This window comes from Vespula vulgaris, chromosome 7 (assembly GCF_905475345.1).
Source record: "Vespula vulgaris chromosome 7, iyVesVulg1.1, whole genome shotgun sequence".
NCBI classification, from domain to species: domain Eukaryota; kingdom Metazoa; phylum Arthropoda; class Insecta; order Hymenoptera; family Vespidae; genus Vespula; species Vespula vulgaris.
The window spans coordinates 4,691,102-4,717,009 of NC_066592.1; the positions used below are offsets into that span (position 1 = coordinate 4,691,102).

General features: G+C 35.3%; 1 protein-coding gene across 2 annotated transcripts in view; it reads right to left on the minus strand.

Moving 5' to 3' along the window:
* LOC127065281 (tyrosine-protein kinase Drl) overlaps window positions 1-22,616 on the minus strand; it is a 74,965-nt gene extending 52,349 nt beyond the window's left edge. For both annotated transcript variants that reach the window (XM_050997393.1, XM_050997392.1), the window contains exon 1: window positions 21,983-22,616. In XM_050997393.1, the coding sequence (XP_050853350.1) occupies window positions 21,983-22,109 (127 nt within the window). In that variant the 5' untranslated portion in view covers window positions 22,110-22,616. The remainder of the gene's footprint in view (window positions 1-21,982) is intronic.
* Between the last annotated feature and the right edge of the window lie 3,292 nt (window positions 22,617-25,908).

Here is a 25,908-nt window from a genome sequence, read left to right on the forward strand (position 1 = left end):
GAAAGGAAAAAGAACAAGAAAAAAAGACGACGAATAAATAAACAAATACAAATAGATAGAGTGATAGATAGAAAGAGAGAGACAGAGAAAATGCAAGAGAGAGAAAAGTACTCTCACGTTAACGAGAATCTGAGCGAACGCGCGCACATGATGCGTCGTCGTTGTGTAGGCGAACGGAACGTTTGATCTCTCCACCCCATCCCTTGCCCTCACCCATACTCGGTTCGCTTTTGTTTACGTTAATTCTGAAAACCCCGCTATGAACGTCTCTACCGAGCTTTTATCCGAGGGATTATAAATGGAGCTCTCTCTCTCTCTCTCTCTCTCTCTCTTGGTTTTTTTTGTTTTTACCCTCGTCATCCCTTATCGTTCGACCGAAAGAATTATCGCGCGTTCGTTCGTTTACTTTGCATCAACGCGCTGCATTCGCGCTTTCGTTGCATCATTTAATGTGCTTTGTAGAAACAAAAAAAGAACAAATAAAAAAAGAAAAGGAAACAAGTATGGCGTCCACATACCATTTTATACAATTTAAACGAAAAGAAATCTTCTTCTACAATTGTGTTTAATTTATTAATGAAGCTTTATCAGAGTCAACGATCATTCACCTTTTCTTTTTAACTCTACCTCTAGATTCTACATACATATACACATACATACATACATATATATATATAATATACATACACACATATATATATACATATACGCGTAATAAAGCGAATATCATCTCTTCGATCTAACTAAAGTTCAACACGTGAAATTAGCAAAAGAGAGGGAATGAGTGAGAGAGGGAGAGAGAGAGAAAGAGACAGAAACGAAAATCTCATCCCCGTTGAGTTCAACTCTCATCGTGAGATCGAATTAGCATAGGGATCGACGTTGTATCGCAGTCTGATGCGACGTCAAATTGAATTTGTAATGTACGCGCGCGCGCGCGCGCATTCGAGCAGCCGTGATGTGTACAGAACGCGTCGTTCGCGAATTGAAGTATAGTAATGCGTACGCGCTACGTAACATTGTTCTAACAAGCGCTTTCTCTACATACGCTACTTTACTAATCGAATTTCCCATTAATTGTGTGACTCATGTTAAATTTGGCTCATTGTAAATTTTCAAATTTTGTACGATCGCCTACTGTATCGAAATAATTTTTCCAAATGTAAAATACATGTTCACGCATTTACCGATAATATGAAATATAGGTCGTTTCGTATCAATGTGCAAAACTATTGTTTAAAAATAAAAAAATAATTTATATAAATATGTGTGATTAATAAATTAAATGAAACAGATTTTTGTTCGAAAGAGTGTTCATAACATATTTACAGGAAATCCGATTACATTGAAATTAATTGAACTCTATTTAAAGTTAAATACGAAAGATAAAACTTGTACAATTTTCTAAGGAACAACTTTTCTACGAAGTAAAATCCACTTCTGATAAAATCAATTCTTGAAATTTCCAACATTTTTCATACTTGTCTAACGTATATATAGTTAAATAATTTTTATTTATAATGAAATGTTTCGACTATAGTATATCAACCAAATCGCAGACACCGTATATTTTCTTAAGCGAGATTACAGGGAACCCAGGGTGAATTCGACGTTCTCAAGCATGAGATAGATTCTAGTATAAGAAGAAGAAGAAGAAGAAGAAGAGAAAGAAAAAGAAGAAGGGGAAGAGAAAGGAGAGGGGAAAGGAGAAGGGGGAGGGGAAAGAACGTAAGCTATGGAAGTTCCTGGAGATTTCGATCGGGGTCAGGAGCTAAGGTAAACACATTAAGGATACAACATCCTGTAGGAAACACATCCTGGTAGTAGGAGTGGGCGCCTCGGGGGTACGATCGACTGAACCGGAAATTTGAACGTCTCGAGAATCGACGACGTTCGTCGAAGGTAGAGGAAAAAGTTTGGTGAAGCAGATGAAATGAGACATTTAATGTCAAAGCCTATATTCCTTCTCGAGTTATGTTAGTGGGTAAGTACATCCTTCGGTGTCTTGCTCAAACTATCATTCAATATATTTAGGTGAATCGATTAATTATACGATTAGATTTCATTAATAAATATCTATAATCATTCAGCGTTATTTTAACGTCTCATTCGTTACATGTTCGAAGTTAATTTTCCAGTTTGAACAATTACTTTCTCAAGCGAAAACGAACTAAGATAGAAGGAGAAACATACCTTCGAGTGTTCGAGCCCACGTGATTCGCAACGTTTATACGAGACGACTTTAATCTTTCGTGTCTCTGGAGTCTTTTCCAACAGTTTCCCTTGTACCTTACTTCACCCTTTGTTTATCCATTCGTAAATGGACCATTTTCGCTCGTACGAGCACGCCTATCCTCCGTACCGTTCACGTTTCCAAGATATGCTTCTCCATTCGACAAACCAATATTGGCATCCCTGCCTTTTGCTCTCGATGAGTCGGGATAAGTTTCCCCGTTTAACCGTATCTCGAGTAGCTATCGAAGATTCCCGAAACGCTTAAAGTAGTTACTTCGAATCCCCTGGCTATCGGAAATCCTGATATTCCAATGTACCTGTATGTATGTGTGGCGTGTATGTATATATATACATGTATATATATGATAGGTGAATATCTATCCATCCGTGTGCGTTCGTTCGTAACCACACCATTACCTTGATACTTTATTTTCGTTACGTCGAAACTTTTGCTATTTCGTAGGGATCTATGTACTTTGCGAGTTGCCATCCCCATCCATGAGCATCGTATATACAGAGTGGCCTATGTTGATTCATAAATAGATATGTATAGAGTATTAGATGTAATTGAAAAAAAAAAGATATTGAGATTTGTTTTCCTTTGCATTTTTTTATTTTTTTTTATCTAATATAATATTTTTTAACAATTTTTATCTCTCTTTCGATCGACATATAAATCCAAGATTTTTCGGTTTTTTCGTTAGTATATTAAAATGGGTCACCCTATACGTAAATATCTTCTTCTATTCGTATATATATATATATATATATATATATATATATATATATATATATATAAAGTATAGGCTACCTACCTATACTTTTGTTTGGATTAACTCGATTTAGCCGGCTTCGCATTCGAGCTTTTAGTCGAATTAACTGTAGAACGCGACGCTATCGCGGCTACAACATTTTCACCATTTCCCTCGCTTAGCTTTCCATTTCCGTACGTATGTACGTATATGTATAACGTAGCCAGAACATTTCGCATATCATCTTTTGTATCTATACTTGTCTAACGCTTTCGTATTACGAAGAGTACTGTTTCAAAGGGAACCCTTCAGAAATATGATTATTTCCATGCGACGACTAGATCGACGTATAATTTCCCTTGTTACTTGATATAATTTATAAAATAAAAACAATACTCTTATACTCGTTGAAAAGCAGAAATCCAATAGAAAAAGGTCGAAAGAAGATTAATTAATTATTATATATCTTTTTTTTTCATTAATACTTTAACATTGTAACAAAAATTGTTGTGTTGTATTTTTTGCTTTTACGAATAAAAAAGAATATATACCCAGTATCATGGTAAAATTTTCTTTAAACGAATTTGTCGTTCTTTATTCTCGTTAAAATATTATCTCCGATTAATAAATTGAAATGTCTTATCTCTAAAATTTAATCTGATTTGTCTAACTTTTTTGATAAAAAGATTTAATTATCTGATCCTCTAATCCTCTAACGATTTTTCTCTAAAAACACAATTTCATTAACCTATATTCTTTCTCTTTTGCAATTCCACCATCACATCAATGTAAAGTATCTTAGCGATAAAACGGGGGACCGACCTTGAATTTTGATTTCCCCACGTACACGTTTTATCTGGATCATTTATCGCTAGATCGTCCATATACATATAGGTATATATGTATGAAGGTAGCTATTACATAGAGACGTATAAGTATGTGAGCGTACGTGTGTGGTAAAGTCGAATAGAATTCCAGAGAAAAGTCATTTATCGTGGTACAGAAAATAAGAGAGGAAAAGAGAAAGTAAGAGAAAGAGAGAAAGCACGCAGTGTCACGTTGACTCGTCGAATTTGCAATAAAGAAGATAGATGCGCTGGACGGAATATCGCCAGAAGCTAATCTTTTACTCTTCTGTTGCTCCTTCGTAACGTGCTACACCCTCATTCGTAATTCATTAAGATCTACCTCCTTTCGTCGACGAGGCAGCAAAGTACACGACGAGCGCTACAGAAAAATTCTGAAAGAATAACTTTCTGTGCCAGCTTCCTTACCTTCTTTTTCGTCTCTCTCTTTCCCTTTCTCTATTTTCTTTATTTTTAAATTATTTTTAAATTATAGATCGCCCTGGCAGAACGCACATATAAAAATACAAAATTAAACTTAAAAAATAAATCATATACCTGCTTGTCGAGAGTTAGAAGAGAAAGAAAAAATTTTCTTTACGAATTTAAAATAACCGAGAATGTCTAGAGAAAAAGGGAAAAGCAAAAGAAAAGAAAAAATATCCGCGGTTTCTTAATTAATACAATCAAGTACAAAAACCTTATGTTTGAAAACATTTATAGGTATACATTTATTTAAGGATCAAGTGTTAAGAATAAAAATAAATCTTTAAGATTAAATGTCATGGTATTAAACGAACATGATCATTTATGTTAAACCAAAGAAAATATGTAATCTAACCAATTTGTAACATTAACCTAAGAGATGTGCGTTAATTTTGAGGGTGAGTGTACTCCGAAAGTGGTCCATTTAGTGTTCGTGCTTGCACTTGGCGCGATGAAGAGAAGAGAAGGGTGAGTAGAGAAAAGGAAAGAGAAAGAGAAAGAGAGAGAGAGAGAGAGAAAACCGGATAGCGAGGGTCGTTCGAGCAAGCTGGCGTTACTTCTCGCAAATTCTCTCGGCTGAGAAAGAGAGTATGAGAAAGAGAGAGAAAGATAGAGATAGAGATAGATAAAGAGAGAAAGAGAGAGAGAGAGACCCTCTCGTACTTTGGCTGAAAATTATCTGCACTCGTCCAGTGTCAGTTTCCTCTGTGAAAACTCACTTCTACAATACTTCTCTTTTCCCTATTGTTCTCTCTCTCTCTCTCTCTCTCTCTCTCTCTCTCTCTCTCTCTCTCTTTCTCGTTCACTTTCTCACTCTTATTTTCTCATCCTTCAGTCTTTTATCTCTCTTTCTTCAGACCTTGTCTCGCTCGACATCCAGTTAGCCTCGTATTCGGAGAATCGTGCGAACTGTAAGAGTTTGTCGGATGGTTTGCGAAAAGATTAAAAAAGAAAAAGCTACGGAAAAACACGGTCGGTATGAGTGGAAGAGAAAGAAAGAGAGATAGAAAAAAGGAGAGAGAGGGAAAATAAAGGTGAGAGATAAAAAAAGAGAAGTTATTGGTGGAAGGAGAAAAGTAGAGAACGAGAAAAAGAACAAGCTCTCTTCTCGTGCCGAAGGGCGGAGAATCGTTGTTTCCCCCGAGTGGGCCGAGAAAGAGCGTCGTCGAGTTAGAGGGATGTTTGTCTTTAATTAAAATCAGTCGCAACCCGTTTTACGTGCCTCACTGATTCTACTTCACCACCATTTTCTCCATCCTTCTCTATATCTTTCTCTCTCTCTCTCTTTCTCTCTTGACACTTCACCGAGTATAGAGTTCTTAATATTCAATTATCCCTGCATGCTTTTAATTAACCGAGCATCCAACCCTTCACCGAATCCGATCTGTCGTTGAAACGACGACGATAATTCCTGTTGTCAACACTCGATTATTCTTCGCGAGAACGAGTCAGGTGTTATCATCGCTGCTACGCATTATCGATTTTATCTGATACGCTCGGCGAATTTTTTAGCTTATAAATTTGTCCCAAGTTAAATCGTTTGTTTTCTATCCGATGCGGTGTACGAACGATGATACGGTACAGTTTCGATTCTTAATCAATTTTTTATTTTCTCGAGATCTTGTAAATATCACTGTGAAATGCATTTAAAAAACCGAAAATATTTTATAAGGTATGGAGTGTCATACGAAGGTGCATAAAAATCATAAATGAAAATGAATAGTTGCTAGTAATCGGAAAGATGACAAAAAAAGAATCAGAACATTCGGATGACAAAAGTCCCAACTGAGATCGAATTCCAAAGTTCTTTAAGAGAAACTCAAGCCAAGAAGACATTCGTTTATAAACTTTATAATCTAGTTAAGATGTGTCCCCGGGCCAGTGTAGGAACGACCATACCGAGTCTAATTGACTCTCCGAGGACACGATAACAATGCCGACAACGAGACCGTTCTCCTGGCGAACGAATTTTACGAAATTCCTGAAAGAAGAACTGCGTTATCTCGTTGTCTTTGTGAGAAATCGCTGAGCACAGGGGTGTGATTGTATAACAGCAAGAGATTTATAGTTGGCGAAGGGACAAGAAAGAAGAACGTTGGTAGTAGGTATTGGGGTTCAGATGCAACGTTTTATAATATCGAGACTACTAACATTACGAAGAGCTATCTCCCGAGTTCTGGACTCTATAAATCCTCTTTCTACTGCTACTCGGTGGTTGGAACGAAAAGACGAGGAGGGTGAACGTTTTAACAGAGAATAGAGAAAGAGAGAGAGAGAGAGAGAGAGAGAGAGAGAGAGAAAATAAAGAGAAAATAGACGGTGAGCTGAGAGAGTAAATAGAGTGAGAGAAAGTAAAAAGATAGAGAGAAAGAGAGAGAGAGGAAGAGAAGTTGAGCGTTTATTCGAGAAAAGAAGAAAGGTGAGGGTGGTAGGGTGGTTTGCGAGCACTCGAGTCGATGCGAGACTCGTCGAGGTTTAATAGGAATTATGATTGCGACGACACTGTCGGCGCTCGTCGATGAACGAACCGAAAGGACTGTGAATGCTTCGTAATTAATATGGCTTTTTGTTCGTGCGAAAGCACTCTCATTGCCACGTAGACCTTTTCTTTCTTCTCGATATAGAGAAAAAAAAACGAAGATAAACAACTCGTCTATACGTACGAGACAATTGATGCAGTTCGACGTATGAGAAATATGAGAATGTTGAAAAAGAAACATATGTTTTCCATTAGGATTCGTTAATGATATCGAACAATTTGTTTGTTAATTAATGATGAATGTTTAAATATTTTGTAAATAATATTTTCTAATCGAGGAAATTTTGCTAATGGCTCGATATAAAAGTAATTATTATGTCATTAATAATTCAATGAAATCTATATCATATAAATAATAAATATTATAGGATTCAACTCGATTTATCGTATACGTTTGATGGAAATAATGTAATGTATTTAAAATAATGATTTACAAACACGATTTCTACGAGCTCTTTGTAAATCCTTTAATGAATTGAAAGCTTGAAAAGTTATTACCGATCGAAGTCTGATTCTATCGAGTCGATGAATAAGAGAACGACTGGGGATAGTCGTTACGGAGGATTCTCGCTAACGAAGTGAATCTACTCGAAGAGTAGTCATCAGAAAAATGAAATAACCATATTTTTCTGTGGAACCGCAAAACGGCGTACGAAGTGTAATTAACGACAATTATCGTAACGCGGTGAATATGCCATGTCCAATAGCTGTTGCAACTCGTCGAACTGAACTGAACGCTTGGTTATTAATGAATGCCGATACAAGATCGAATCTATCGTCTGTGTAGCGATTGGACCAAGGACCTTCGTTATCTATTTATTGAATCGACGACCTTGCTCAATGATACCAAGACAACTTCGACGAAAAAATTATTGTGAAATATTTCGAACAAACTTTTAATCAACATTAACAAATAAAATATAATTTAAGCTTACGATTTATTTCGTCGCGTTATTGTAACATTCAAACTTTACTTGATTAACCAATTTTTTGAAGGTTTTATTCGTTCGTAAAATAAAATAAAAATTTAGAGAGCACATTTCCACGTGAATTCTTTTCTACAAATTATTAAAGATAATAAATACTCAAGAAGTTATCTTTCAAACGATAAACTTATAAAGAATCAATTAAAAATCTTTCAAATGTTGAAAATAAAATAACATAAAAACGTTGTTAAAAATTCGTTGAGTTCGCGAAAGTAAAGATATCAAGTTGCAACGGATTAAACGGAATCACCCTTTACAATGGTATCGTATAAACGATGTAGAGGAAGGAGAAAGGCGAGAAATAAGGGAGGGAAGTGAAACGATAAAAGTCCTTTCAGAAATGAATGGGATCTGTTAATTGGCGTTTTGCACTGTCTCGGAGCTCGTAAAGTACACCACGAGAAACAACCAAGAGGACGAAGAAAATGGAAGAGGATAGCGATGTGAATGGAGACGGAGAAATTTCACATTGGTCAGGACGCAAATTTCAATGGCGTAATAACCAAATTAATAAACGAGATTGCCAGTGGAACGGTACTAACCCTGACTTGTTGGTTGCCGACCACTCGAGGGCTGCTCGATCGCCCTCGCTTATCATCATCATCATCATCATCATCATCATCATCCTCCTCGTCGTTGTCGTCATCCTCCCCGACGACGTTTTATCTACGATCGTTAATCGCCCTCGAGTGGCAGTGAAGTGTCCATTTACTCGCTATGGCGGCTCTTCGAGTGTCAATTCGCCATCCTTCCCTCGTTACCACCCACCCCTTCTCATTCACTGACTCGACCTGACTCGACTGGATTGTCGTTCAACCTGTTTCTCGTCGACTTCGTTCCACATGAAAAGGATGATATACGAGATTGGAAAAACTATCATTTTTATATTTTCTTTTCTCTGTTTTTTCTTTTCTGTCATTTTTTTTTATTTTTTTATTTTCTATTAACAAATTTTGTATTGTCCAGATAAATGTTTAGAAACAAGATTGATCGATTGACTTTATCGATTTAAGAATATCTTTCAGGAGTTTTTCTTTTTCTTTTTTTCTTTTAAATGTATAAGCAAACGAATATTGTGTTGTATTTATTATTAAACATATGGCTTTTATGTTGAAATTTATAACGTGTACGTATATCGAGAATAACTACTGAATTCTGAAATATGTAGGTTGTTTATTTAACAACAATACAAAACGTTGCCAGTCTCGTTGTAATGTATCGACTGAATTTAATTATGAAAAGTTAAACATCAATAATGTGCTTTGTTTCTAAAATGACACCGTTGTGAGTAGGTATATGAAAATATCCGTATAATATAAAAAAAATAATCTTCTTGTAAAATAGCAAACAAGATGAGACGTTTAAAAATGTCAATTTACAATTAGGACTAAATTTTGGATGTGTACCTTTCCTATTAGATTTTATTTCATATAGAGTCTTTCATGGAGGATCGAAATAAGTTCCATAAACCAATATCCATAACTATAGAAAAAGAGTGAATCGAGTAGACGAATCCATCGCAGATTTACCGATCGAAACTCGATTACTTTCCTCTCGATCATCCGCTTTACAGTCACCACCCAACAACTCCCTGTATACCCCCGTCGTTTTCTCGTTTCGCCATCTTGTCGATCGAAGAGCTCGACCGAATCTTTTCGAGAATAAAACCTTAAATGGGAAAAGTAACGTGTCGAAGTAACCGTGTTTATCTTTTCTTTCTTTTTTTTTCTTTTTTTCTTTTTTCTTCTTCTGTAGACCAGCAAAACCACGACAATGAGATTTCCCTTGGCGTATTAAAAACCATTTTAATACTTCCAGATAACTTCGACCCTTTTAATTTTTAATTCATGGAAACGGAAGAAGTACTTACTTAGAAGGATAAGAAAAGAAATAATAATTATCCTTCAACTTCTCGAACGATCGCTCGTTGAAAATATCGCCGATCATTACCATGGTTTTCTTAATCAAGCATCATTGATCGAGGACCACCTTCATTTTCTTTCTTTTTCTTTCCCATCGACTCTCCTCTTCCCTTTCCCATCAATCCAACTCCCAACCATTTTACTCTCATCAACACAGCGAACGATAATTAGGCGAGCTCAACCAAGCGGAATTTTTAATTGGCGAATACTCGCCGGGAAGGAATTCCTTTTTGTTCTATCCTTTCTTTCTCTCTCTCTCTTTTTTCTCTGTCCGTCTCTGTCTGTCTTTCTTTCTCACTTTTGGTACATTAAGAGAAAGAGAAAGAGAAAGAAAGAGAGAGAAAGAGAGAAAGAAAGAGAGAGAGAGAGAAGGAAAGAGAAAATCAGAAGTTGTAAGCGTTTGAAAGCTAATTAAATCGGCGAGCAAGGCGTGGCAAAGTTGCACGGAGCCACGACGAAAGAGTTCCTTCCTTGGTTCCTCCGAATATCTCGATTCCATTGGTGAAACTTTGAAACTCGAGTCGTTCTCTATCGCATGCTTTTCTTTGGATCGAAACAAACTCGAGAAGAATGGAATTCGATGCGATGCACGCTACGAGACGAGGCGAGACGAAACCGCAACGACTGACGAAAGTTCGAATCACTCGAGGCGAAACTGTAGCGTGAACTAAACGTTTGATTCGTGTTCAAATGCTCGTTACTTATTAGCTTATTTATAGTGCGAATCGTTAACTTCCCGATCCTTTAAAATACGAATATCATCTCCTACGAATTAATTAGAATTTCTAAACTCATTTTATAATCTCAGATTTAAGAGGACCTGAATTAATTCGTTACAATTGATTTCACTGTAATTATACCTTCTATATTAACATTTCCTTTTACTGCGTCTTAAAGTTAGTCATAATCATAATAATAAATCAGACAGTTTCTCCCTTGTCTTACCTAATACTATATCTTTATCTTATCTTAATATATTAATACGTGCATATATTACATTTCTATTCTAATAACAGAGAGTTAGTTCATTACGTATAAATCTTATATAAGTATGAACTAAGATTAGACGTACTAGATAAAAGGGCATACTAGACGTACGTAGTCTCTTGATCATGCTCGATACGTATGAAGAATCAATTGAAATGATATAACTACAAAGGTTACTACTTACTAGTTATGCATGAAACTGGCAAGATAGTACGATAGATACGACGACCTTCTTAACGTCTAAACGCAAGGAAATCCTCTCGAGGCAAATCGGCTTTCAGAATTCGTAGGTACTGAGATAGGTTCGTAGATAGCGTTACATATGTACGTATATATCTATGTAAGAGACAGGAACCTCGAAGAGAGCACAGGACCACGTCTCCTTCTTCTCTCGAAGCGTTGCTTCGTCTCTGAGAGGATAAATCCAACGGCGGTCTGGGTTTGCGTCTGAGGCTGCTGCTTCTGAGGCTGTTTCTCGACGTTCTTGTCAAGAATTGTTTGGAGATCCAACGTTGAAACTCGCGAACGTCTAGCAACGTTGTCATCGAACGGGTTGCAAAGCTCCGAGCGAGTTCCACTTTGACGCGCGTGTTCTCCAAGCTCTTCTACTCTCCACCTTCGCCATTTCCCCCATTTTCTCCCACCCCCTACTGCTTCCTCTCTTCCCATTCTCCTACTCGTCTAATGCGAACTGACAAGTATATCAAAAACTTTGTCGAACCATGGAAATCGTTTCACAGCCCGAGGACCATACCGATTAACGTAACTTTCAAACGAGACTACAGTTTAGAACTTTCGTTCGAATAAAAAGATCCTTTTATTGTCACACGAAGCAAATTCAACAACCATCATTCGAAATATAATCATCGACAATGATAATAAAAATTATTTTCCTATTGATTATTTAATTATATTGTTATTCCTGGTTTCTTTTAAAGAAAGTAAAATATGATAAGATAATAAATTTTGTCTGTAACTATTCGGCTACGATGTTGAAGTTCTTCGTGTTATCGAGATAGCTGTCATAGTCGAGTTCCATAGGCATTATATTCTAATTAAATTCCACGGTGTTCAGCATTTCTTCCTATACGATATTAGTGACGTGGATTCTGATTATAACGTGCTAATAACAAGACTTTCTTCCGCCAAAACTGTCACTCCATTTGATCAGAGAAACAGCGATCTAATGGAAATTTAAAAACACATTCGAGATATACATATGTTTATGTACTAATATATATATCTAAGCTTAGTAATGTGTAACTATCGAATTTAATCGATTACATGCGCGTAATGAAACGTTGATTCATTTCAAACAAACGCTTATAAAACCCCCACACGTTTTCTCTTACGAGGAACAAATAGCATCATTATTATCACCGAATCTATCATAATGTCTCTCGAATGCAGGATAGTATGCGTCCATTGATTTAATGTCGGCAACTCACTTTTAACGAGATCCTAATGCGTAACGACAAATGGCCGATTAACGTAATTAATCAGAATAAAGAGCACGCTCGTGACGTGCACGCGATGTTAGTACTTACGATGACTATAAAACGAGAACCACTCATCCTTCCAAATCGATTCTTTCACTGGCCCTCTTTATATCACCCCCTAATTCGTTCCCGATAATCGTAAAAACTTTTTATAAAATCAAATTCCTTGCAAGGACGATTTATGTAAACGAGATCAAGTTGGAAACAACTACATCTATTTGATGAAAACAATAAAATGAAACTCGCAAAAAAACAATTTTGTTGTAAAAATAATTTTTCTTATTAAAACGTATCTATTTTATAACTGTTTCGTTTCGAAACGAGATTAAATGTAAAATCGATTTTCAGATGAACAGATTATCTCTTCATTTGGCGATTGAAAAATCAATAAAATATATCCAAATAGAATAATAATTTATGAGTTCGCAGATAAATTACTCATTACGACATAAACGATCATCGAACAAAATTATCGAAATACTTAAAATATTCTGTTCAAGGCATCAGACTCGATTGAATTAAATACATGTAATATAATAATTTGTCTGATCTTTTTAATTATTTTTACAATCGATTTTTTGGCTACGTTAAAGGTCACTTGCTTTTAATACTTGAACGAGTTAACTACTATCTACTCGGGAAAACGAACCTGCGAAGTAACGTTCTTGAATTTGTACTTGACTTCAAGTGTACTACGTAAGGAAAATGGTAAGAAAAGAAATAAAAAGAAAAAGAGAGAGAAAGAGGAGGAGAGAGAGAGAAAGAGAAAACGAGAAAGAAAAATACTTTAACTGTATACAAATAGCAAGTGTTTATTCACATACTAAGCTATAGAAAACATCCGCATACACAAACAGGTTCGTTTAAAACGTATACACAAGTTTCTATATTCTCTATCTCTATATTCTATATTCTATATTTTCTCTTTCTCTCTCTGTCTCTCTCTCTTTCTCCATCTGTCTTCCTCTCTCTCTATCTCTCTCTATCTCTCTCTCTCTCTCCTTCTTGCTCTCTCGTTTTCTCTTTCTCTTTCTCTCTGTTTGTCTCTGTTCGCCCGTCGAATATGCTGAGAGCATTTTGGTTGTTGGTCGGTGCCGTCATGCGTTCGACATGTACCATATGTCACGCGTGAACCCACGGGGCCGCATATCGATCGACCATTCCACAAAAGTATCCAGATTACTTTTAGATATTCAGAGCATAGATGCCGAGAAAATAGAATTCGCGACGTCTTTCGAAACTATATTGCTTTGCAAAGTAGTCGCCGTATCTCTTATGCCCCCACGTATTTCGTTACACGATAAAGTATCAAGGGTTAAACAAAAAGTATTGAACGATGAGAAATATTCGAAAAAAATGACTTCCTGCTGATAGATAAAATTCTGATAATTTATGAAGAATAAGAATATATATTATCTATGTACTTTGATAATAATTATTAGTGATGGAATAAAATAATTCGTTTAAATAATTCTTTCGAATAAAATTATGAAAACTAATTGAAACATTTATAGAAAATTCAATGTCCTTAATTAATTCATAGATATATCGTTCAAATTAATCGTAATATGAAATAATTTTAAAGGATGATTAAAAACGATATCTCAGTTTTTTTACAGAATTATGGATCGTGGAATAAAAAAGGGATTATAAAATTGTTGAAAAAAAAAACGAAAAAATAAAATGCTATTTGAGAAATCTTGCATTTTGAGAATCTAAACGCGTTATCCCAAGGAAATAATATTTTCATACGGAATGCGAGCTCGCTCGAGTTTGTAACTAGATGGGTAGAAAACGAGAGAGATATACGAAACCAGTGATATGGAAAGCTGCCATGAACCGTAGGAATAAAGCTGGTCTATGCTCGAGGATTCACAGTATCGGTTTTAGCCTTGTGCACCAGGTGCTCGGAGCCTCGCATATTCGATTGCAAATCATACGCATACTTCTCAATCGATGCATTAATAGCAATATATTGCATTTACGCTGACCATTGAGCGTGAGCACGGACATTTCTATTCAATGGAAAGCGAACGCTCTTCTATCTCCCTATCTCTCTTACTCTCTCTCTCTCTCTCTCTTTTCGATCACGATTGGATTTTCATGGGGAATAAATAAATAAGTTAGATTAGCGTTTGAAATAACTAAATTCTTTTCAATTTGGTATGTATTCTCGAATTACATTTTGCCTTTTTATTTATTTATTTATTTATTTATTTTTATTTTTTAATATTCTCTTTCAAAAAAAATCATTAAATTTTTTATTGGTTCTAAACGTGAAAGAGATATAAATATTATTCGATCGTAGAGAAATGTCGGATTACAAAATAATAGTAGTAATAGATAGATATCGGTTAATGTCTTTATTATCGTCTCACTATTGAACAAAAAAATTAAATTATGAATCAAACCTATTAATGAAATATCCACATGAACATGTTAACACGAAAATTGACTCTCCCCTTATCGACGCATTTGCCACAACGTATCTACGGTTTATATATATATATATATATGATCGATAGATCAATTCTGGTTATTTCGAGGCATTTCATTAACGTCGCAATTAGAATTCATTCAAACGCAACAATCTCGTTGATCGCAAGATTAATTGTTTATTTGATGTATATATGTAAATACATATGTACATACGTATGTATGCACGTACGTCACGCATTTATGAATACGGTTAAATGATTTTGATTAGCTATTCGATAAATAAATAAAAATCGAGAAAAGACAAAGACAGAGAAAAGAAAGACCCGAAACTTGGTTCGTTTTTGTGTTTTTCACATTTTCCTTTTGTTTTACCACTTTAATATGGTTCTACACAAATTTCGATTATTCTTCCTCGACGGGTCATCCTTTCTCTAGCATGACACTAAAAAAACAGACTGACAATGTCGGCACACCGAACAAGAATCATTCGTTATCCGAAAATGTGCGAAAATATTGACAAAAATTCGACTGCATTCGCCTACCATACGTACGTATTTTTATGGATATAAATTTTGTAATAACAAAATCGTTCAATAAATAAAATTAATCGTTCTATCTTAAAGAGTATCAAATTTATCGCGATCCTAATTATCGGTCAAATCGTCGATTTAATTATAATTTATTTAAATGGAAACGTTGTGAACGTAATAATAATAATAATAATAATAATAATGATTACTATTATTATTACGAATTCATTATTTCAACAAATAAAAGTCTCCATGGAGTATATTGGATTTTTTATACAAGACATAAAAATTGAAGAATACATTTAAAAAAGAAAAAGTTAAGGCTCAACACCGAATTATTTGAAATAATAATGTTGACATTAAAAATAATTGTATTGATCGGCAATGTTAATTAAATTAATCATCATGACAATTTAAGAATATTAATACCAAAAAAAAAGAGAAGTAGAATATAAAATATTTTAAAATTATTTTCTTTCCTTCTTCTGAAATTCAGTAGTTCAAGCAGAAAATTTATCAGACAGGGATGACATCTAGAAGAAACGAGTTCTCTCGATTAAGAAACACCCTGACGATATTTATTTTCTGACGAAATTTTTTAAACGACGTTACATCCAAACGATCTTAATTTCTCCAAATATCCAAGCAGGTCTTATGTTTTCTCCGTTTTACATTCTACCACAAAGAACACGGAGAAGAGAATTTAACGAGATATACGCGTACAAAGCGGCACTCTAACCACTCGTTACAGAGATAACGATATTCAGAGCTATACTGAAATCTTACGTTTAAGAGTCGGTACTCCTTTGCATATTCGTTCATTTTAGTTACGATTTTCATTCATTATTTAATATACTTACAGTTATATACCATACAACTTATATAAATACTGCTTTCTTCTTTTTTCCTTTTTTTTTTTAATAAGTAATTCTGTAGCTGAATTATTAATTCTTACAATGTCCACGATGTACGATTATAAATAGATACTTTTAATTACTCAATTATAATAAATATAATAAATATTATTGATAAAAAAGAAATACAAATAAAATGTTTCAATAACTACTTCTTCACAAATCAATTATCAGCAAAGAAAGTAACATTTAATTTCTTTCAATAGATCGTTGTTTAATAAAGACACAAGTGTGAGTTTGAAACTCGAACATTATCTACTTGCTCTAAACAATGACTATAATTTAGGTATAGCTTGATTAACATTGCGTTTATGCGCGACACTTCTCACGTTAAAGAAAAATAATAATAAAAACGACCGAGAAGAATGGCTCGAAACCAGAGCTAGCAGTTATAAAACCATGAAGCAACAAACATATTAATTAATCCAGTGTCAGGGATTAGCATGGTGCTAAAGAAACATGTTGTAACGTCGTTACTCTAACCGCATATATGCGAAAGAGCGTGCGGACTCGCTCGGCCATAAACTATGGCGGTTAACGTTATCGTCTCTCCGGATCTCCATCCCTTGGCAAACTGCTGCAATTTAGTTAACGCCCTTCCATCTTGAGAACCTGTGTGCTACGAAGGAAATTGATATGATCCTTTCTGATCGGCTTACGAAATGGCCACCATTCGATTTTTCCCGATATTTCTGTAATCGCAGCTGTGTTCGATCCAATCTTTCCCTTCCCAATTTTCTTTTTCTTACGGTAAAACTTACCTTTTTATTATTATTATTATTATTATTATAATTCCCAAGAAAAATTTCTCCTCCGGCAAAACTTAGCTTTCTATTATTAACATAATTTCCAAGAAATTTTATTATTCAGTAAAACTTAGCTTCTTGTTACATTAACATAATTTCTAAAGAGTATCTATTTTGAAAATATCTTATTACACGTCGTATACATTTTTAAAAGATATCTGCAAATTATAACGATTTGACTTTTTTAAGGTGAAAAAAAATTTATTAGTTCGTGTAATAGTCTTTCCATTTTAATAACAATTTTTTTGTCGATTCTTTCTCTTTCTCTTTTTTCTCTCTATGTCTCTCTCTCTCTCTCTCTTTTTCTATCTCTCTCTTTCTCTATCAAGATAGCAAAAGAGTGAAAATCGTAGTAGAAAAAAAGAAAAATGCTGGGAAATTCAGTCTTCGTAACGAGACATTTGGAAGGGAACGAAAACGTTGCTTGTTTGTCGGCCGTTCGTGGTCCAGACAGTACAAACACAGGGGTGAAGGGGTGAAAGGGTGAGAGCTGAAGAGGAGTAAGGGGAACGTAACGGCAAGCGATTGAAGCGTGCGCGCACGTCGTGTCCCGAAAGCAAATTAAAAATCAATTCCAGCGGCAATCCCAAAGTGTCGAGGTGCGTCAACGAGATTCGTCTACGAACGACGACTGAAACTCGCTTTTCGCAAGAACCCCAACGAGCATCGTACCAACCAAATAACTGATGACATTGCGATTCTGTCCAAACTCAAATTTAGTCGTTCATATATATTTTTTATTAAATATTATTTTTATTAAAAATCGCTTATTATAATAGAGAACGAAAAAGAAAAAAGAAAAAAAAATAACGTCAATACATTATATTGAATGAATAGAAATTATTAAAGTCTCTCATTCGTCTAGTATTTATATAAATTAATGAATTGAATTTATTTATGTATATTTACGAGTCCGTACTTTGCACTTTTTTTAAAGAAAATTAATTTGTTCGATTTCATTTTTTCGGACTTTCTATAATGAAAGTTTCTACAAAGAAATGAAAAGCTTTCGATAAAGAAAGAGAACTGAAGGACATTACATTTTTCTTTTATTCCTTTTTTTTCTTTTTAATATAAAGCGAACAAGTATTATTATGAAGATTGTGCAAACAGTAAAATTTATGACAGTCCAATCAAATAATAAATCAAGACCTATATCCTATAACGCTTATTTATGTTTACAATTTGATTTTATTTTATATGAAAACAGAAAATTTCGTTTTGGTTTGCATACGTGCAAATATATATATACATATATATACACACATACATACATTCCTAGACGAATGTTCTAGTAATCCAAGATGTCTACTGAAACATCGTTTCACATGTAAGCAGCCGTTAATTACGGCATAACAATGTCGTTAATCTTCGAATGCGCGATTAATCGTACAAGGGACCGCCATAGCGGTCTCATTCGAGAACGTCGTATTTACTAATTTCGCGACGACACGAACGTCGTCGTCATGACAAATATCGTACGAAATGACGCACATCTGACGAAACGTCTATAACATGATTCCATCAACGAAAAAAAAAATTATAATAATAATAATTATAAATAAAATAATTAAAAAAAAATAAATGCAGACGAGAGAAGATACATAGATTAGAACGAACGAACGATATTAATCGATACTGTTTGCCATGTTTACGTAATGAAGAATAAATTGCGAAAAAAAATCCTCAATTTGATTTTCAATACTTGCAACAAAATACGAGGCAATCGGTTTTCGTTCGAACGGTCATAGTTCGCCCCACTTTTTTCCTTTTATCCGACGATAAAACGACAAATTTCGTCTACCTCGCGCGTCTACAATCCAATTACAAGTATCACCGATCGATCGAATAAAATGTAATCCTACAGATAAGCTTTACTTTTTTAAACGTTATTATGTAAACGAAACGTTCTCTCTTCCTCTATTCTTTTTTCCCTTCTCTTCATCTCTCTCCCCTTCATTCTCTCTCTCTCTCTCTCTCTCTCTCTCTCCCCTTCTCTTCCTCTCTCTTATTCTCTCGATATATTGCACTTTCGCACCTGGCAATCCATTAAATGTAAATCATATTAAACTTTGCTCGCGTCCCGAGTATGAATATCCGAACAATAAACTACCTCCTGAATAATCAACGATATACCTGGGATAAAGAATGGCACGTGTTCGTTAAAATTAAACCTTGTGAACGTAAACTCGCACAATTTCGCACAATAATCAACGATATATTTTTGGTATAAAGAATGGCGTGTGTTCGTTAAAATTAAACCTTTCCAACGTAATCTCGCACAATAATTTCGTGTACGCGAGAAGTACTCTATATGTAAGCAAAGTAAAAACAAGAAAAAAAAAAGAAAACAGAGCAAAAAAGGACTAACAAAAAGTAAACTCCGAATCGATCGTTTTTCTCGCAGAGAAAAAAAAAGAAAATAAAAAAGAAAATAGAAAATCCACGCGATCAATCCAGCATTATTAGATATCGATTAGTGCGTTAAATTGGAACTATCGAATAGTTCGACGATCTCGATTAATTTCTAAAAAGTCAGTCGACAAGCCTGCTTGTAAAAAGACTGCGGTAACGAGTCATGGAAGAGGTCCACGAAGTCTGCTATCCAATTGGAACCAACCGACAGGGTCGCGTAAACGTTCCCGAAGTCCTACTACCGCAGGTAAACGCTGAATTTGCTGGAAAGAGAGAGAGAGAAAGAGAGGAAAAGAGACAGAGAAAGAGAGAGAGAGAATTCTCTAGTATTTTCGTCTTTAAAAAAAAAGAAGGAAGATAGAATGGAGAAACGCTTTATCTCTCTCTCTCTCTCTCTCTCTCTCTCTTTCTCTCTCTCTTTCTGTTGCTTTTTTTCTTTTTCTTTCGGTTTAAACTTCGAACTCACCCTCTTTCTCTCTCTCTTTCTCTTTCTCTCTCTCTCTCTCTCTCTCTTTCTCATTTCTTTTTTTTCGCTAGCAGTAATGCTTTCTCTCTCCTTCTCTCTCTCTCTCTCTCTCTCTCTCTCTCTCTCTCTCTCTTTCTTTCTCTTTTCTTCTCTCTTTCTCTCCCTACGGAACGAAGTTTTCCAGGGAAGTAAAGTCATTTCGCTCTGGCAATCTAAGTTAAGTGACTTTCGAGTGGCTCGGCGACGAAACTCGGCTCCGCTTCGGTCCTCCGCTTCGATCCTCTTCCTCGTCGTCCTTGTAGTTGTCGTCCTAACGCCAGTAACCCTTTATCTTTCTATACACCATTCTCTATTTTCAACGATAAAATCCAAAATGCAAGAGTATTACGCGATCCATTAGGCGCCTTCGAGTTTTCTCGCATAGAAGGAAACCGAGGCTTTCGGACTATTCTTTCTATCTCGATGCACCACCTGTCCTCTCGTAGCACTTTAAAGATTAAATGTCCTATGCTTCTCTATCCTACGTACAATTTTTTTCCCTCTTCTTTTTCTTATTTTTCGCATTTTTTATTTGTTTGTTTGTTTATTTTCTTTGTTTTTGTTTTTCGAAAATTTGCGAAAGTAGATAAACAGATAGATAGAAGTAAATGATTTATCGGCTCCTGGCAAGAAGCCATGGGACAAGCGTAAAAATATACGTATATACGTATAGAGAACATCGATTCTCTATATCCGAAAACTGATCGAATCTACATAAATCGACAAAAAGATAAGTAATACAAAAAAAAAGATAAAAGAGAAATAAATTTTACAACAATTAATATCGTAGTATCATTTCTTTTTTTTTTTGTATTTTAATTAAACGAAAATTATATTCGATATTTAATATGAAAATAAATGAGACGTTCGAGAAACGTAATAAGATATTCTCTAGCAGCAACATTAACACGTTCGCGATCTAATCGTAAATTTAAACACGTCCGCCATGTAGATTAAAGTATGCGAAAAAATGAGGAGAGACGGACGATAATACATAGAACGCTTGGAATGCTCGAGATTGGCTCGATTTTCGAGAAATCACGAGCGTCCAGTCGCTCGTAAATACATCAACGTCTCTCTTTCTCTCTCTCTCTCATTTTCTCTCTCTCCTCTCTTTTTCTCATCCCCTTTCAACCCTTACCCCTTTTTACCAACGGAGAAGGAAAAAGCTGAAATGTCCCGCTCGCTATACGCTCTGTGTATATACATACACGAACGGGTGCGGCTATATGAATCATGGGGGTTTGTAAAGTGATATCGAATGGTATACAGTGTTCACGCGCGCTAGGAAGTTCACCATGTATGTGTTGTGTATATATATATGTACATACATATGTTTGTATATATATATATGTACATACATATGTTTTATATATATATATATATATATATATATATATATATAGTGTATATAGGTGACACGACCATTAAAACGAACGCCTCGTGCCGCAAATTGCTGATTCAATGCTCTCCACGACACTCCATAACGACGAGTGCCAATTTTGTCTTTCTCCACTCTATCCCTTTCTCTCTCTCTCTCTCTCTTTCTCTCTCTCTTTCTTTAATTCTCATTTACTGTAAACTACTTTTCGCGTCTTTAACTTCTATCTTATCGCATTTCCTGACACCATTTTCGCGGTACCAATGACATTGCATCCAGATTACTACATCGAAATAGATCCGGTTTCAAAAACGCTTCCCTTCAAGTTCCTATTTCCTTTATCTACACTTATTTTCTGTATCTCTTTTTTCTCTCTCTCTCTCTCCCTCTCTCTCTCTCTCTCTCTCTCTCTCTCTTTCTCTCTCTATCTCTTTCTTTCGCGCTTTTCTTCTCGTCTTTTCAAGCATCGGTAGTTTTCAACCTCGCTATTGTAATCTGATCTGTTAACGAGTTCTCCTATAAAGGAATCATTATATCTATTTTCTTTTTTCTCTCCTTTCTCCTTTTATCGAGGCAACGTTAAGATAGGAAACGAAAGAAAAATGAGAAAAAAGATAGCGGAATCCTTTAAATGACGAGCTTTGTTGTGAGAAATACTGAAGGTAGTTTGATAAAACTCGGAAAAAAGAAAAATCATATGATATTATAAATGATGACATTGTCAGAGCTGAAGGAACTTACCCAAAAGTTTCATAACTTGCGATTGGCTGATGAAAATATTGAGATATGCCTCGCTGCAACCTATCAGGATTAGGAGAACAAGGAACTTGCATCGTTGGAGATCGCAGGATCCACCCACCCACCACATTGTCTCACATATGGTCACATGCCACACTGTTCGCCAGGGCCACGATGTATCACACCGGTGTATCACCGACGTGTGTTTAAAGGAAACGAGTGATCATAATTTTCTTTTGGATATGAGGAACGTTCGAACGTCTTTCAACGTGGTACTTCATAATTATGTCTCGCAAAAACGAAACGATATTGTCTCGAAAAAGGAATAAAAATCTCTCTCCTTAAAAATCTCTTTATCGTTTTCAATTCTTACTCGTTTTCTTTTCTTTCCTTTCGTTCGTAAATACTTATGATATAAATGTCCTTCACGAGTGTTTCTGCAATAAGGACGATATAAAGAAAAGGAAAAGTTACGACAGCGATAACAACAACAACAACAAAAAATAAGACAGTCGTAATAGTTCGAATTTTTGCGACTTAAAAATACGCGTATCGAAAACGAAAGTCACGTGGCAGCGGAGACCGACGAACTAACACGATACACAGACAAGAGAGAAAAGAGACGAACGTGACGTTGTGAACGTCCGAACGCAACTGGCGAACGGCGCGCACGGTTTTTCGGGGGCGCGACAGGATTCGCGCTTGCGCCTTGCGCAAACAGGATAGACAGGAAAGGAACGTAGAAAGGAATGGAAGAAGAAACAGGATGGACGGGTACTTCGGAAAAAGCGGAAAAACGACTCCAGCGAAAGCAAAGTTCCTCTTTGGATGATTTGTATCCTCGATCGAAAAGGATTAATTATTCTTGCGGACAATTAACGTTTTTCTTGTAACGAGTAGCCACTCGTTCCTTTTCTTTTCTTTTCTTTTCTTTCCTTTTCTTTCTTTTTTATGTTTTCATTATTTTTATAATATCCATCCATTCGCACGTTCCTTCGTTCACGAATAAAGAGAAAAGAAAGAAAAAAAATGGTGACTTGACGTCAACGAAAAGTTTCGTTTCAACGAAAGCAGACGCTTTTCAAATCTCCTCTTTCAAGCGCGAAATTCCACACTGACGTGACCCCCCATAGCGCGAAAAAATTCGGCCCACTAGCCTCCCCTCGGCCCCTCTTATCCTCGTCAGAACGACGCAATATCAGAGACGTCGACGTAAGCTGATCTCGCTTAACGGGAAATTGGGGTGCGAGCTCGAACAAGAAGAAGAAGGAGGAGAAAGAGGGGGAGGAGTAAGAGAAGGAGTAGGAGGACTAGGAGGAGTAAGAGAAGCAGGAGGAGGAAGTGGAGGAATAATCTACGAAAGTGGAAGAAACGCATAGGTAGGTATCGGTCTGGAGAAGGAACCTTCTACTCGGAGTCATTTTCCTTCTCCTTCGATTTCCAATTGTATGCGAGTAGTCGTCGTGAAACCATGACCCAACGCGTCTCGCTTCAAAACGGTAGAATTTAATTAAACGGACAGCATTCCGTCGTTACCAACTTCTCGCTCTTTCTCTCACCTTTTAACCTTCCTACTTACACACTATCTCTCTTTCTCTTTCTCTCTCTCTATTACTATCTATCTTTCTTCTTATTATTATCATTGTTAAAATTTATAAATTATATCGTTTTCTTTTATCATCACCCCAAATCTTTTTATAAAAATTTGTTTTCTTTTTTTATATCTTATTTATAATCAATCAATTTTATTTTGTTTTAATCTTCTCTCTCTCTCTATCTATCTATCTATCTATCTATCTATCTATCTATTCTTTACTACTGTGTTAACATTTTTTATTTCATCTCATAATAATTCTTTTCTATTTAAAAATGTACTTATATAGCCTTCATTATCCGAACTAGTAGTACAAAAGATAATGAACTTTTTCTCTTTCGGTTCACAACGTTGATGCCAACCCCCGAACAAGTTGGACGCTTCGTAAAAAACTCATCGTTTTTCACGATTTTATACTCGCGAGCTCGAGCCTGGGGGTGGGAAAAAGAGGTGGGGAGGAGGTCGATTCGTGCACGCCTTTCGGCACATCGAAACGGGACTTTAATTATACTGTGGGATTAATTAACTCCGTTAAATCCAGCGGAACGTATACCCTCCCCTTATTCGTTTTCTCTCTCTTTCTCTCTCTCTCTCTCTCTGTTCCTCTCCCTCCCTCTCCCTCTCCCTCTAACTGTTTCTCTCTCTTTCTCTCTCTTTCTCTCTCTAGAGACCTGCCGATGGACCAGCGCGCCGTCATCGGAGGGATCGCCAAATAATTAAAGAGCTTTTTTCTCTTCCTTTCCATCTTCTATCTTTTTTTCAGTTATCCGAAGGGGATGATGGTTCTCTGCCTGATTTCATTTCGTATCTTTGCGATCACGCGCACATTGAAAGTTTTTTAACGACGACAGTAGTGCTACTGATGGTTCCATAATTCTTTATCTTTTTCGATCATCCGAATATGAAAAATATAAGAAGTTTTATCGAGTTAATTCGATGAATATCGACATCGATGATATCAAATGACGACTCGATTCGATATCATCAAATTTGTTTTAAAAGTCGTCGTGAAAATTTATTATCAAAGTCCTCGTGAAAACTTCAAAGATCGTTTATCCTCAAGTTCGTTTCATTTTCTTTTTTTTTTCTAAGCACCTTTCAAGTTAATTTATTTCTTAAAATTGATCGTTAACTTTTATAAACAGTAAAATGTTTAAGAAAATTCGATGAAATATGCGTGCATAAAGTATCATATACAATATGAACAGATACATTCAGATCCATTAAATATTTGTACGATGGAGAGCAGGAGAAAAAAGGGAAAGAAAGAAGAAGGAAAGATACGGGAAAGAGAAAGCCCTGGAGAAAGTTTACCCTCGCTACTTTGGTCCCATATATTAAGAAAGAAAAAGATAGATAGAGAAATAGAGAAAGAGAGAGAGAAAGAGAGAGAGAAAGAGAGGTCTCTATTAATATTTACATTTATATTTCTTTATTCTCCTCTTTCTTTCTTCCTTCTTTCTTCTCCATAGATCGCAGCTATTGGCGAAGGACCCTTTCTACGTTATAAATCTTTCTAGCCGTTTCTCCTCGAATGATCGTTCCGCCATTGTACTTAAATATCCTCCATATAATGTCATATAACGAATACAAGCACGATTTTATATTTTCGTTTTTTTTTTATTTTTTTATAATAGTTTCATACCTATCGTAAATTGCAATTAATATTATGCATTTTAATAAAACAATCAACAAGAATGTGAATAATGTAAAGTTATAAATATTCTAGTACGTGTTATCAACGTTATATATTTGTAGTAGTCTACTGGATCATAATACCTCATTCTCACACCATAAGTCAGACTTATACTATTCTTGTTTCGAACAGTTCTCTGAGTATAGAATAGAATAAGCCAGACATATTCTATACCATTTTCATTGTGATAGACTATTATAGTTCCTAGTTTCAATATAACTTTCTGTATTGTTTTATGTTACATATGAAAAAGAAAAGTCATTATCTGTTTAATTAGTTCACATTGTTACAATGATACTTGGAAATAACGTTTCACAAAATTTTCCATACCTTAACAAATTAATCGGTGCATCTATAATCGATAAAATAAACTCGCACTCATCCTCGTAATCAAGTAATAAATTGACGAATAAATAAAACGCAATCGACGATAGCTAAATAAATCTTTAAAACAAGTAGTAATAACAATAATAACACAATCGAGCATTACGCATAAATATGTATTAATGATTCAATTTATGATAATTACCTTTTAATTATGATCCTTCGAGTTGCTGAAAAATATAAAAATCCGATCGAATCATTATTTTATTTGGAATGGAAAAAAGAGAAAGAAAGAAGAAGAAAAACCGCCAAATG